Source organism: Nannobrachium achirus, assembly GCF_963921795.1.
Source record: "Nannobrachium achirus genome assembly, chromosome: 20".
Classification (NCBI taxonomy): Eukaryota; Metazoa; Chordata; class Actinopteri; order Myctophiformes; family Myctophidae; genus Nannobrachium; species Nannobrachium achirus.
In genome coordinates, this window is record NC_137827.1 from 26,460,970 (window position 1) to 26,476,852 (window position 15,883).

The 15,883-nt window shown below is 40.0% G+C and overlaps 1 protein-coding gene across 1 annotated transcript in view; it reads right to left on the minus strand.

The window, feature by feature from the left end:
- Positions 1 to 12,151: 12,151 nt before the first annotated feature.
- The window catches only part of stac (SH3 and cysteine rich domain), a gene marked incomplete at both ends in the record, with an annotated part of 39,357 nt that continues 35,625 nt past the window's right edge, over positions 12,152 to 15,883 (minus strand). The window contains 3 exons of the mRNA XM_080750155.1: positions 12,152 to 12,250; positions 13,374 to 13,511; positions 15,401 to 15,452. Of these exons, the coding sequence (XP_080606281.1) occupies positions 12,152 to 12,250; positions 13,374 to 13,511; positions 15,401 to 15,452 (289 nt within the window). The remainder of the gene's footprint in view (positions 12,251 to 13,373; positions 13,512 to 15,400; positions 15,453 to 15,883) is intronic.

Consider the following 15,883-nt stretch of genomic DNA (forward strand, 5'->3'; position numbering starts at 1 on the left):
TTGAAAAAATGTGATATAACTGGTTTATATGGTAGCCTTTCAGCTGACTGTGGACTTCATTGGCTAATCAGAAACTGCACAATTTGAGTACTATTACATTCTAACTAAATCAAATGTTTGAGGAACGTCGCACTAGCAGACTAAAATTGACTTTGAGGAATGTATCAGGTGACAGTGCTGTCAGGGTCATCCTATAACCCTAATGTCAGCTTGGGTGTATGAGCTTTTGGGCCTGAGAGGCTAAATCTCATCAAATGGTGGTCCGTGGCTCAAATGCCGAATAAATAAGGGACCTTGATATGAAAAAGGTTGAAAACCACTGTTCGAATTCATGGTGCCATAATTGTTTTGGGCCTGTAACTCCACAGTAATAAGTAAAGGATAAATGATCACAATCAAACACATATACAGTACAGTATAGGTAATGTAATGACATGAACTTCCAACCTCAATCAAAGAATTTGCAACAGAAATTGAATTTATTGAAGTTTACTTGAATCATACATAATACTTGAAATCAAGTAAAGCCTTTTTAAATGCACGGTGCAAGCATGACAACATGTTTCAATGTTAATACATCTTTGTCAGGTCATGATAACTTTGATTGTGTTCTCAGATCAGCTGATTAATAACCAGAGTTCTTCATAGTTCGGGTGTTCTCAGGTTGTGGACCCAGGAAGCTTCTTCAGTAGCTCTTCAGTAGCTCTTCAGTAGCTCAGGTCCAAAAAATCCCCTCGCCTAAAATATACACAACAGATAGAAGGTAAACAGAAGACATAGATAGAAGGTAAACAAAAGACATACAAATACTAATAATGTTAAACACTAGTGACAAAATCCAATTTTCACCAACTTGCCTGCACATCCTGGTCTGGACACAGATGGTCCGCACCTTATCACCTCTCGCAAACTCTGCCACTATAGTACGGAACTTCGCCTCGACAAATTTCGTACAGATCTTTCTTCCCCACCAGGGGACTTTGGCACACATGGTCCTGAGCTTTGCTGACACCGCCTGTAATAGAAATAAAAGTCCAGATAAATTGAAATGTCCATCCTGCAGCATCTTGACCAGCAGATATAACATAATTGAGGTTGTGTCATGGTGTTTACCTGGGTATTTGTGGGATCAGTGACGGCACTTCTCACTTTGTTCAGAACGCACATGCAGACACCGCATTTAGATACCATTGGATCACTCGGCTGCTGAAAGTAGCAGAGAAGGATACAGTAATGTTTAGTTTAGTTATAAGATGTCTCCATGAATCAATAATCCGTTTGCATGCATATTGGTCATATGTGTTTAAAACATATATGATAATTTAATTTACCAGGATCTCGTTTGCTGAGTTTTCCTCTTCCTCAAGGTCATCATAATGGCCCATCGTCATGGCTGTGCAGGCCAAAAGGAAAAAAAAAGGAAAGCTGCAACATTTAGACCACAGAGCCTACAACATCTTACAATTAGGCAGACATGTGTGATGCCCTAATGCAGTGGTTCTCAACCTGTGAGTCAGGACCCCCAGGGGGGTCCCCAAATTATTTTGGGGGGTCCTCAGATGATTAACTAATGTGCAATATTGTTTTCTCACTCAACAGTAAACAAACAACCATAAAGTTTAGGTTTATAGAGGGTATATTCACATTTCTAAAGTGACAATTTAATTGTCAAAATTGTAAAATATTAGAGGCAGAGGCAATAGACAGAGGCAAGAGCCAATCTACATGCTCACAACATGTAGATCTGCTATTTTCACAATATGTATTCCTCAACTCGAGAGCAAGTCAGAGTGTGGGGGGTCCCCAGTTAAAATATGATTATTTTGGGGGTCACGGCAGAAAAGGTTGAGAACCACGTAATGCCTTAATGGAATGTGCAAAATTATACATTTATAAAAGCACAGTAGTCTGCAACAGCAACATGACCTGTCAAGCTAACTGTAGTAGACAGAGAACCACAGAATATGCTGTTAAATATCTAAAGAAAAGTCAAACTCATAAATTATAACATAAGAAAAACATACCTGAACACATCAACAGAGTAACAGCAAGCAGGACCCAAGTCATCTTCATGGTTGCAGCAAGGACTTCGTAATTGAACTGGTGAAAAGAATTATGAGAGTTCTGAGCATTTTCTGGTCTCAAAACACCTACCTTTTATACTTAATGAAGCAGAACTAGTTTTGCAGAAGAACCTTTGCAAACAGAGAGAGAGCGAGTGGGGGATGGGAGGGGGGAGGGGGGGGGGGGGGTCTCATCACTTCTAACCTCACACATGACTGATGAGATGAGAACACATTACATATGGGTCTGTAGACTAGACCACCCATGACATGAATTCAAGAATTCAAAAGGGTATTTGTCACTCACTCATGCATGCAACAGCAATACAATATAACAATATTTCAATATTTTAACAGGTTTTTAGGTTTACAAGATCATCCTTCATACACCACTAACACAGTGCCCAGGGGTATAAAAAGGCGATTTGGAAACGCAAAAGTAAACTGAAGGAATTAAAACAAGGCGACTGCAGGGTTGGGTAACTTTGATGATAGAGGGGCCACTGTATTTCCACACTCACTCCAGGGGGCCACATTGCCTATTGTTGCTGTTGACAGAAACCTCTTATCTCCATATTTGAAGTAACTTATTTTGTAGTTGATGTCCCACTCCATCATTCTACTGTCACGAATAAGTAGCTAAAATAGCCAGTCTGCAAGCGCTAAACATGTCGCAATGCGGCATGTTCTTTATTTAGTTATACTGTACTTTACAATATGTAAACTTATCACAAATAAGTTGGACATAAAAATAGTAGCCTACTGTTTTAATACTAACCATCAAAAACGACTAATATGGACTGAAGTAATTAAAGGAGGTCCTGATTTGCATGTTTGGAATTAATATTCGTATTCCGATATTAACCTGTGGGCCGCATTAAGAGAAGGTGGGGGCCGCATGTGGCCCCTGGGCTGCCAGTTACCCATGTATGTTTTAGGGTATTTGTATGGTATCTGGTATTTGTGTTGCATTTTATCATCTGTGCATAACTGCCTATGTATCTCTGGGGAAAAAAAAGGAATGAGCACATTCTGCGCCAATGTCATTTGTATCCTTAAATTCGCCATTCTGCTGAATGTAAATATTTGAAAGGGGATCAAAGGGTCTCCAGACACACAGGTTGTGGAAGTGAGCATCATTGCATGATGCCTTCCCACCTTCCCACCACATTAAGCTTCTCTTCTTGCATGGAAATTCCTTGCATTTCCATCAACACTGGTGACTCCTATTCCATTTTAATTTCTATTTCTTTTCTGTATGTAAGCATCTTTAGGTTATTTAAAGAGAAACATTTTGTGTAACATCTTGAAAACAGAAGTACATGTAGTCTGAGCTATGCCCACCATAGAGGTGCTTTGCATGTAAACAACTGTCGTGAAAAAAGCATCTGCTGTAAAGGTGATATCCATGTATGTAAAATGGTAAAGTAAAAACTTATCCTATGTACTAAATTTAATAATTTCCTTCATTTCCATCATGTAGGCTAAACATTTATTTACAGTGGAAACCTTTATGTAAGTCAGTACTCTTGAATGATTTCGCAACGCAACAAGTTGCAACTGCAAAACAGCAACTGGTCAGTCCAGATGGCTGCAATGTCTTGCAACTTCTTGCAATATCATTGCCAATATGTGGCTAGTTGGTGTGGACTCGCTTCAACATCTTTCATGAAAACAGAAGTACACCTTGTGTAATGTATAGTAAATATGTTGCCACTGCCAGTAATAGATTACGTTTTTTTTAACAACCTTTTCTGAAGAATGTATTTGTTTGAGCTATGCCCACCATTTTCCAAAGAGAGATGGTCAATAATGAGATAAAACCATCCGTTTGAAGTGGAATGCCTCATTCGGTTCTAGGCTATAATTTAGAAAAGTGTGTTTTGGCATTGGGTTATGAATGGATCCAGGTCCCTTTTATGCCCATATATGGAGAATTGGAGATCCCTGATGTCATCAATATTAAGCCCACGTGCGTCACAGACAGTGCGTGAAACCTCATCCCAGCTCTTCCATATTTGGGAAAATATGACCACATTTTGTCCAACCAAGTGCAACACGAGTCACACTTAATTTCGCCCTTGTCCCTTTTATGGCCATATATGGAGATTCCTGATGTCATCAATATTAAGCCCATATCTGTGAATGCCCATATATGGACATACAGTATTGTGTCTGACATTGTATGACATCAAACATCTATGATGTCAGATGTCAGTCATCTCCATATTTGGAAAAGTACATGCAGCCACATTTTGTCCAACTTAAACAACCAATCACGTCTGTGCATTTTTTGGTCAAAGTTGTTCCCATTAGTCTTTAAGTGTAGGCAAATCCAATTTATTTGGTATGCTTCTTATTTTAATCTATAAGCTACCACCTTATATTGAGCACTGTTTGTTAAGGCTCTCGTTATCTTCATTGTTGCAACTGTCAAAAAGTTGTCTCTTTCAAGAGTATTGGGAGACATGCTGTGAAGCAGAAGTTGTAATGGTCTAAGATAAGACTGTTTTCCCATGTATTTCCTGGTGTTCCACTGGTGCGTATGCGGATTGTGGAACACCAGGAAATGCATGGGAAAACAGAAAAATATCGGATAAAAAGGCTGTTTATTAATGAACACAATGCCGGCCAAGCTATATAACTTGCTGTGACTTTATAACGCACTTTGTTTGTGACATTTTGGTGTAGTTTATACAGCCCCCCCCCCTCCTGTCCAGGGACAGATTAACCCCCGCGAGGGCCCCTGGCCGATCATTTTTTAGGGCTACCCCACCCTCCACCATAACCCCTTATGGCCCCTGAGAGCCAAGGGCCCCTGGCAATGGCCCCACTGGCCCAATGGTTAAAATGGTTTTCTTCTAAAGCAGTGGTTAAGACACAGGGCTCGCAATCAGTATGTTCTTGGTTTCAAACCAGCAAAAACATTTTCCAAGTTTTACCTGGCTCTTAAAACCCACTCTTTTACTAAGATATCTACATAGACCCAGATCAGTGTCAACTTCAATGGTGTTGTGGTTCAGTTGTCAACCTTGAGTATAGCAGGTTCTGAGTTCAAAACCAGTGATGACTAATCTCTGACTTTTACCTGGATCTTTAACATTTTATCTAATCTTACACTGAACAACACAAAAGAGAAGAATGTAAGTACAAACTACAGTTGGTGCAGTGGTAAAGACAGAGTTTGCAATTTTAAAGTCCTTGGTTCAAACCCAGCATAGATATCTGCCGTCTTTTACATTACTCATGCACCTTTATCTAATCTTTTAGTGAAAATAATGCAAGAGAAACCACAAAGTGTTAACCTTGATGGAGTAGTGCTTATGAAAATGGACTTACTGTCAGGAGGTTGTTGATTCGATCCAAGCAAGGACCTTTAATTTAGTTTTACCTGCCTCTTTTACCCTTGTCTAATCTTTTAATCAAGAACATGCAATACAAGAAACCAGTATGATCCATGATGGTCCACCTGTGGGGTGGAGCAGTGGTTAAGCTAGGTCTTATTATATGAAGGTTCTAGGTTCAAAACTTTATTTTTTGTAGGTTGGAGATGGTGTAGTGGTCTAAAGATTAGACTTTAGATGCAGAGGTTCTGTGTTCAAAACCCAGTCACCCTATTAATTGCTGCTCTAATACTTGGATCTTTTCAAGGTTAAAATACAAGATAATTACTCAAAAGCACCAAAATAGATTTGCCGTGATAGATGGCCTAATGGTCTAACGCTCAGAGTCTCAGTTAAGAGGTTCCATGTTCAAATCCCACTCAACCTACAGCCAATCTCTGGAGTATGTTGACCTTTTTAAGGCTAAAATTAGCTAGATTTTCTCAATTTCTTCAAGTGCTCTCAAGGCATGTGGGTAAGAATTATTTTGTGTAAAATTTCTGTTGGACAGAGTTCTTTCAGATATAACCTTTAATATACACCTTTAGCTCTCAGGAAACAGGGGGAGGGACACCCCTCCACGATGGTCCTCAGTGTACCTTGGGCACGGGACTTGAACCTGTCTGAAACCTGCCTGTAACAGGGACAACCGATCAAGCGACCATACCATTGAGCCAAGGCACCTTTGGGCCCTCAACAGGTATCTCCTGGTGCTTTTGAGTTGTTCTCTTCTATTTTAGCCTTGAAAAGGTCAAAGCACTACAGGAATGGATTTGAACATGTGACCTCTGCATGCAGAGTCTGATGTTTAAACCACTACACCATCTCCCAAAGCAAACTTTATCTGGTGCTTTGAATACTTCTTTTGTATTTTAACCTTGAAAAGCAACAACAATGATCTGTACAATAACTCGGATTTGAAAATGAGACCTCTGAACTGAGGGTCTGATTTTTAGACCACTAGACACATTTTCTAGTGCTTTTGACTAACTCTTATATTTTAACCTTGAAAGAAATGTAAAAGCAAAACAGCAACATAGGAGGGGTGAGATTTGAACACAGAAGCTCTGCACTGAGAGTCAAATGTCTAGACCACTACACCATCTCTCAACATAGACAGCTCCTGGTGCTTTTTGTATTTTAGCCTTGAAAAAGGTCCAAGTAATACAGTAACGCAGGAGGACTGAGATTTGAACCTGGAATCTCAGCACTGAGAGGCTGATCTTTGGACCACTAGACCATCTCTCATCAGAGGTATTAACTTTATTCCTAGTAGGACTCGGATTAGAACATGGATCCTTTGAACTGAGAGTCCCATCACCAGGCCGCTAAACCATATGCCAATAAAGATATTTTGACAAGTTCTTTTGCATTTTAATGTTGAAAATGTATTACAGCAATGTGGGAGGACTGAGATTTGAACATGGGACCTCTGCACTGAGAGTCAGATCTTTATACAACTACATCATCTCTCACACAGGGTGGCCAACCCTCCTGAATCAGCAGGACTCTCCTGAATTTTGACACCATCTCCTGCGGTGCATCTGAATTGTCATTTCTCCGGAATTTCTCCTGGATCTCAAATTCTCCTTGTTCAAACCTGGCCAAGTTGAAAAAATTCACCAGTTTTGCCTCCTCTGAGGAAATGGCACAGGCTTTCCACAGAGGAGGAAGCGAGGAATCAAGGAAAGAAGCGGCCAATCAGCGTCGATGTTGTCCGCAGACACGGAATGTTTCGGGTATTTGATTTTGGTACTCACATTTTTCCAGGTGTTTCGCCTTGATTCTGACATGACATCATTTTTGATCGGTGCATGCATCGCTCCTAGTAGCATGCTATGTTTGTGTTTGTAGCATACACCTACCAGACATCTCTTAGTAATGTTGAAATGTACTTTAATATGTTAGCTTTGAGTTGGTAAAGTTAAACACTCCAGCATTGAACCACAGGACGACCAGGATTTGAACATTTATGTAGACCAGTGGTTCCCAAATGATTTTTTTTTCTCAGGGCACACCTACAAATATATATATATTTCAGTCCATAGTCTGCACAGCACAAAGCTGCTAGGAGCATCACAGTAGAGGTGAAACCACAAGCCAGTTGTCCCCGACAACAAGCCAACCCTTAATGTTATGCCCTGACACCAATGATTTGCAACATCATGCAACCATATATGGCAGTTGCAAAGAGTTGCTTTGGTGCGGTTGACCTTAGAACAGTTTTGTTGCAAGGAGTTGCATGGCGAATCATTAGTGTAAAATTCAATAAAACACAGGAAAATACATATATATGTTAAGATTAAGTTCTTGGGGGAGGACCCTCAGACCCCGTTTAGGGAATCTCCCCCCTACCCCCTTAAAAAAAATAGAAATAGAAATATTATTGGTTCCGACATTCTAATGTTGCCAACCCTGCATATGGTCTAGTGGACTGATGATTGGTCTCTCAGTTCAAAGTAGCCATGTTCAAGTCCCAGTCCTCCCATAGGTCACTGCTCTTTTACTTGGAACTTTTCAAGGTTCAAATACAAAATAATTACTCAAGAGTACTCAAAAGTTAGTGAGAGATGGAGTAGTGGTCTAAAGATCAGACTCTCATTGCTGATGTTCCATGTACAAATCTCAATCCTCCTACATTGCTGATTTACTTTGACATTTTCATGGGTAAAGTACAAAATAATTACTCAAAAGCACCTGAAATTTTGTAGGTTGGATGGTGTAGTGGTCTAAAGATTAGACTTTAGATGCAGAGGTTCTGTGTTCAAAACCCAGTCACCCTACTAATTGCTGCTCTAATACTTTGATCTTTTCAAGCTTAAAATACAAGATAAGTACTCAAAAGCACCAGAATACATTTACAGTGAGAGATGGCCTAATGGTCTAACGCTCAGAGTCTCAGTTAAGAGGTTCCATGTTCAAATCCCACTCAATCTACAGTCCATCTATGGAGTACATTGATCTTTTTAAGGCTTAAATTGTCTCAATTTTCTCAAAATTTTCCAGTGCTCTCAAGGCATGTAAATTAGATTTCTTTTTTGTAAAATTTCTGTTGGACAGAGTTCTTTCAGATATAACCCCCCACCTTTAGCTCTCAGGAAACAGGGGGAGGGACACCCCTCCACGATGGTCCTCCGTGTACCTTGGGCATGGGACTTGAACCTGTCTGAAACCTGCCTGTAAAAGGGACAACCGATCAAGCGACCATACCATTGAGCCAAGGCACCTTTGGGCCCTCAACAGGTATCTCCTGGTGCTTTTGAGTTGTTCTCTTCTATTTTAGAATTGAAAAGGCACTACAGGAATGGATTTGAACATGTGACCTCTGCATTTAGAGTCTGATGTTTAAACCACTACGCCATCTCCCACAGCAGACTTTTGCTGGTGCTTTTGAATACTTCTTTTGTATTTTAACCTTGAAAAGTAACAATGATCTGTACGAGAACTCGGATTTGAAAATGAGACCTCTGAACTGAGGGTATGATCTTTAGACCACTAGAGGCATTTTCCAGTGCTTTTGAATAACTCTTTTATATATTTTAACCTTGAAAGAAATGTAAAAGTAAAACGGCAACATAGGAGGAGTGAGATTTGAACACAAAAGCTCTACACTGAGAGTCAATTGTCTAGACCACTACACCATCTCTCAACGTAGATAGCTCCTGGTGCTTTTGAGTAATTCTTTTGTATTTTATCCTTGAAAAAGGTCCAAGTAATACAGCAACGTAGGAGGACTGAGATTTGAACCTGGAACCTCAGCACTGAGAGGCTGATCTTTAGACCGCTAGAGTAGACCATCTCTCATTCTCAAATTCTAACTAGTAACACACACACACACACACACACACACACACACACACACACACACACACACACACACACACACACACACACACACACACACACACACACACACACACACACACACACACACACACACACACACACACACACACACACACACACACACACACACACAGCAGCCAGCTGAAACTGCTGATGTACTAAATGTTAATGTTTTCAGCTTTAATATACCAAAGGGGGGTGCTAGAGTTAAGCAGTTGGAGACCTGTTTGATTTCTGCAGTGAACCCACAGTGAGTGTCATTACTGAGTGGGGATGCATTGGAACAGAATGGTTTTCTGTGATGGTCTCAAATTGGTTTCACCTCTAGCAGTCACTTTGCTGTTTGAACAGCTGCTTAATGGACCTGCAGAAACCTTAAGGCAGAGAGGTTCCAAACCTTTCCTGGATCACGGATCAGGGCCCGCTTGAAAATCTTTGTTCACGGCCCACTAATTTTTTGTGTTCAATCTGTGTTTTGAGATATTTTTGTACTAAAATGTCTCAAAACACAGATTGAACACAAAAAAGAACTCAGGATTCTGTTAATCGTGTCCAAAACAACAATAAAATAAGATCTGGTTGTCCCAGAGGTGAAGTGGGCATTTAACAGTAGGCCTGTGCCCCCTAGTGGAGTTTTGGCTGCGGTGTTAAGTAGTTATTTACATTTTTAGAGCATGTTTATTTTAATGATCAATCAATAGATTGTGTTCTGGATTGGATCAAGTAGTATTCATCGGTATCACAAAGAAAATGTTTCGATGTTTTAAAGAAAAACTATATATACTGAATTCTCGTATTTTGCCAGTAAAAAGTACAAAAAATAGAATATTAATTTCACTTCTTGATCCACTTGATAATCAATATATTTTAATTGTGTGCATACAATATGTACAATACAATACATTCCATGAAGCTGAGTTTCAGGGCAGGATGGCCTTGTTGCAAGATATACTATTTCATATGGTGTAAAACCTAACCACTCAAGTAGTATCTGAACAAGATACTGCATCCTTTGCAGAATATTCTGAGCCAGTATAGAGGAAACCCGGGGGAGAGGTTACATTTAAAACAACTGGGGAATCCGTCCATTAAGTTTAATCTGAGGCCACCTCGTTTCAGTGCCTGAGTAGCAGGAAATACAGCTCGGTCACGCCAATTTGTGCTAAATTTTAGCTGCTTCCTGATCATGGGCCTGCTCCCTAGGAGCTCATTTCAACTTGAGAGGTTACATTTAAAGTTATAACTAAATGTTAATGTCTTAAAGTTAAAGGTATTGCTTGTGTTTGCTTTTGAAATGATGGATTAGTTCTGAGCAAACACTCACACATTCAAACATTGCCAACATGTGAGTGTACCGTAATTCATCGTCTGCATTTCATTCAGTTGTCTAATACTTACTTATGATCAACAGCAGAAAGAAAAAAAGAATAATCAAATTATTTTCCATAATTATAGTTACTTATTATTATACTTAGTAAAACAGTAAATTAGGATGGAAGGAAGAATTTAGGGTAGGTCATGGTAATGCCCAATGTGTTTAACAGATTCTCTTTTTTTATCTTCTTGAATAAGCAAAACCCTAATGTATAGGCTAAGCAACAAGACATGCCAATATATTGCAGAAAATGGGAGGGAAACAGGAATGGGTCACTAAAGAGAAAATAATTTCTCATCTCTTTGTGTCAAGCTCCTTTTAAAATACTCCTCAAGACCTCCACAGTTTCAGCTGATTCTGATATATACTGTAAATTGCAACGTTCTTTACTTTACTTATGTCTTTTATAATTGCATTAAATGTTGTTCTTGTAACTATTTGTGATGAATTGAATGTTAATGACTTCCAACGTAAACAACACAGTAAAAGGTCTTATGTGGGATGTACTTTTTGGCCAGAATGTTTAACCAGCCTGTGCTGCACTGCATATAATTGTGTTTCTCATGATTGTCTAAATAAATGATTCAATCAATCAATCAAAACGTACCTCTGCTTTGTTGGTTTTGTCACAGGACAATTTGTCCTGTGACTGTGGTTTAGAAATAGTCTGTTGTTTTAAAAACAATAGGCAGTTTGCTGTCATATTTTTCTGGTAGCATCAGGGTTTATCCTAGAGACAATAAATACACATTTTAGTGCATTATCTACTTTGTATTTATAAATCTTACATCCCACCACATCTCATATACTGTATTTACCATGACGGAGAATAAATTAATCATATAGACCAATCCACCGAGCGACAATCATAACTGCGGTGTCAAAGGCACCGCTTCGCACCACAACTACACGGCAGTGCTCCGTGTATTCGTGTATACAGGTAAGGCCCAGGCTATTTTTGAGAATTTTCACCTATAATGACATACCCCATAAAAGACACCTTTAAACCTGGACGTCTCACCCTCAGAATCACACTGCAGCAGTACAGTATGTGGCAAAAGAATAAAACAAGAGTGCAAACAAACTAAAATATGCACCTCCCCCCCAAGGTTCCCATTGTAGAGCACAACATTCATCAGCTCAGGATCTCTCATCTTAGGGTTGAGAGGAAGGTACTGTAAGCTCGGTCAGTGGCCCGAAACAAGGTCATGTCCACAGGGGCAGAAGCAGCATCACGTTCTGAAGTTTGGACTCACAGCCCTACGGAGGGCAGTTTCCCTCAGCGCTTTCAGTGGCAGCCATCTTGAAAGTTCAGCATTGCTCCTCCTCCTCCTCTGTCCTTTTTGGCAGCCTGGCAACACCACTGATCTCGTCACAGCCTTCATGCCCTTCTCGCCTCTTCTCTCTCGTGCACTGACTTCCTCTCTCTCCACTTCTCTCAGGGTCTCTCTCCCTCTCTCTCTCTCTCTCTCTCTCTCTCTCACTCAAATGTTTTCCAGGACATCGCAGGGTACATAACCAATCTTTTTCCCACAGGACACTTTGATGAAGCCACTTCGTTCATCCTCGCAGCTCACACAAATCTGTGGGAATGACAACGACAAGGACAAATATGACGATTAACCACTTAGTCTCTATATTAGGCTTTAATCAGGTTTTCATAAATAGTGAAAAAAAAAACGTTGCATTGCCAAAATAGGGATGCCTGATTCAAAGTGGTCATGGACAACTGTAGGGATTATCAACTGGGCTCCACAGGCACCCTCAGGGTCCCTCGTGTAGGTTCTAAATGGACCCATACAGGTCTGTAACTCTGAAAGTATAGTTCTTGAAATGACCAAGTTTGAGAACAACTGCCACAGAACATTCTCTGTGTTTGCTCTACCAGTGTGGGTTAGTGTTTGTTGTTGTGTTACTGGACACTGCACATTGAGCTTCCCTCGAGAAGACAGAAACAGGGTCAGGAACTGAAGTCGTGTTTAGTGGTTTAATCTCAACTGGGTGAGTGATGGAACAGTTGAGGCAAGGAAGAAAACACTCATGTTATTCTGATGTTTGTAGTTATGAATTAGACAAGAGTTGTCCATTTGCACACACGTTTGTAAAATCTGCATTAACCCATACTAACTATGAGAAGCAGTGGGCTCTATTAATCCAACAGCCCAAGTGTCTTGCTCAGGGACAGTAACTGGTAAAAATAAACCTAGCCCAGCCTTCCCCTGACCCTTCTATTGTAAATATCTACTGTATATATTTTTGCACTGTTTTTTCTTCTTCTGACGATATCTACTGCATACTGTAGTACTGTGTTCTATCCGTCTGTCATTCAATGTTATATGAGATACATAAAGGTTTCCTGTGTAAATAAGCTGAAAAGCTTACTAGGATCTCCTTTTGACCGTGTACCAGTGAACTGCACTGTCATGAAACTGTACCTTTTCCTATGCAAACTTCTAATAAAGTCCTCAAACAATCAATCAATCAATCAATCAATCAATCAATGAAAAACTAATAGGCTGGGGGGCAACATTCTGATTCCCAGACAAGGGAATCTACCCATATAAAGTTATGGTGTATAGGCACGGTAATAGTAATTGTTTCACAGTTCCAGAATATTCAATACTTAGTAATGGCTTGGCCTCAGTGCTTATTTTGCTTGATTAATCCGTAAGGAGTAGCTGGGCAGAAGAAGTAATTAAATACTACCTGTCCTTCCTTTAGTGTGATCTGGCCTTGCTCCTTACAGCCAATGAAGGTCCTGGTACACCTGAACACTTGGTCCCCAGGCCGCAACGGATGAGCATAGGATGATGGGAAGAAGCCAATCCTGTCCTCTATTAATCCCTGGACAAAAAAGACACTCAGCCTTAAAGGACAACTTTTGTTTTTACAACAAGGGTTCATATTTTAGATTGTAATTAGAGAAAAGAAAACATGAGTGTTAAAATCATTTAATGCTTTCTATTGTTATAGTGATTTTAGTATTTTGATTTCAGCGGGTGGGGGCATGCGTACAAGTGGCTAAATATGTCTTTTTAGACACAATAAGCCAGCAATTTCTTTGTTACTATTTACACCAGCCCCCATAAGTCACATCTGCCCATGAAAGATTGAGGTGCATCTTGGAAATGGGCTTATTGTGTCTAAAAAGACATATTTAGCCACTTGCCTTCATGCCCCCAACCTGGGGGCATGCATGCAAATCAAAATGGTTAAAATCACTATAACAACAGAAAGAAGTACCGGTAAATGAAAACATTTTAACACTCATCTTTTCTTTTCTCTAATGAACCCTTGTTGTAAAAAAACAAAGTTGTCCTTTAAAAACAGAAACATAACGTAATAATGAAACTAGGTTAAAAGTAGATGAATCCTTTTAACTCTTGTAGACAAACAGTTTCATGTAAAGAGGTGATTTGAGATAACTGTTGGCTAACTCATTGTTGCAATTAACTACAGTATATTATACTTACATTATTACTGCTGTTTATCTAATAAAATGTCCACATCGTATATCAAAAAGATTTTTCTGTTTGTTTAACATAATCACTTGGTTCAGTGCTAAACTGCTAAAGGCCAAACAGCTTGGATGTATCTGCGCCCAAATAATCTGCAGAAAGCATCAACACTGTTAGATGCATGAATGTCTTTGTAGCCTGGTATCACTGCGTTTCCTCTGCCAAGTCACGTTTTGGCCTTCCCATCTCCCTAATTTATCTGCCATGCTTCTCTGTCGTGAGGTTGGCTGTTGTCTTACTACCATCATTTACTGCTCTAATGCCTGTAATTTATCAGTCCATATCATAGTGCAAAATATAACAATAAAACACTTATGACACTGGTCAACACGGCACCGTCAAACACAACAGTATGTCGTCGTTGTCGGGTGGAAACCTCGTATCTCCATGTTTCAAATGTGTACGTTCTTTCACAAAGTAAAGCCCTGCTTCATCATACAAGGCCGTCACACAAAAGTAGTGAAAACAGCAGATCTACAAGCACACAACGCCTCGCACCGCGAGGCGTTGTGTGCTTGTAGATCGGCTGTTTTCACTAGTTTAAATCATTTTTAAAATGATAAATGCAAAACGAACGGTTTTGGACATACAAGGTTTTCACCCGACAACGACGATATACTGTACCAGTGGTTCTCAAAGACCTTCATGTCAAGGACCCCAAATTGATATGTATTTGGTTGCGGTCCCCATTTGAAAAGATTTAGTGCCTGGGAGGGACTCCCATAAGAGACATTTGTCAACCGAAAATAGCTGAAAAACTAGACTGCACTCTGTCGAGGTGCCAACTTGCACCTTGTGCACTCGTGGCCATGTATGGCCTACTTGTGCACCAGCAGAGCGCTTAAGTACTGCGATCGGTGCTGTTCAGTGCTGTCTATATGTACTGTATGTGGGTGGGCAAGTTGGCACTTGGCTACGGGCGTAACCACAGACACACAGATATCGCCAGATACAGAAACACCGAACACAGTACTTGCACACTCTGCTGGCGCAAGTAATAAAATATGGCTTCAGTGAAAAATGCAAGTATAAACCGTTCCTCATGTTGCTGGGGACCTCCTGGAACCCAGTCAAAGACCCACGGGGGTCCCTGGGCCCCACTTTGAGAACCAGTGGATATACATTAGAAAGGGAGATCAAGAATTGTCTGTAACAAGGCTGACAAAACAAATTACGTAATTCAATGACATAATACATTACTGACTGCAGACTGACCTTCCACCAGTCATCATTGGAGTCATCAGCCACGATGATTCTCTCTCCGGGTCTGTAAAGCAATACAACAAAAAGAAGAGAATTTAGTCATTTTTACCTCTCTTCTGAATGGCCGGTGTACTGTTCAGCTCAGCATTAGTCGCCATGCTGTGGCATGTGGGAAACATTTAAAAAAGTTATGTGGTAATACAATTTAGAAGCTATAGAATAACTTAAAAACAAATCCTAATGAACCAGCAGACGTTGGACATTTGTTTCACAGATGGCACATTAACAGACCATGATGAGGTATGTGCAAATATGTTTGGCAAATCAAGTGAACGCAAAATACACAGATTATTATCAACTTAGTATACTGTCAAATATTTCCATAAATTGCTAAAATAGACTATCTGCAAGCTGATAGATAAAGTGTCGCATTGCACATCACAAAAGTTTTTTTTTCTTTTCTTTTAGGTTTTGAAAATGTTTGACCTGCCCAAA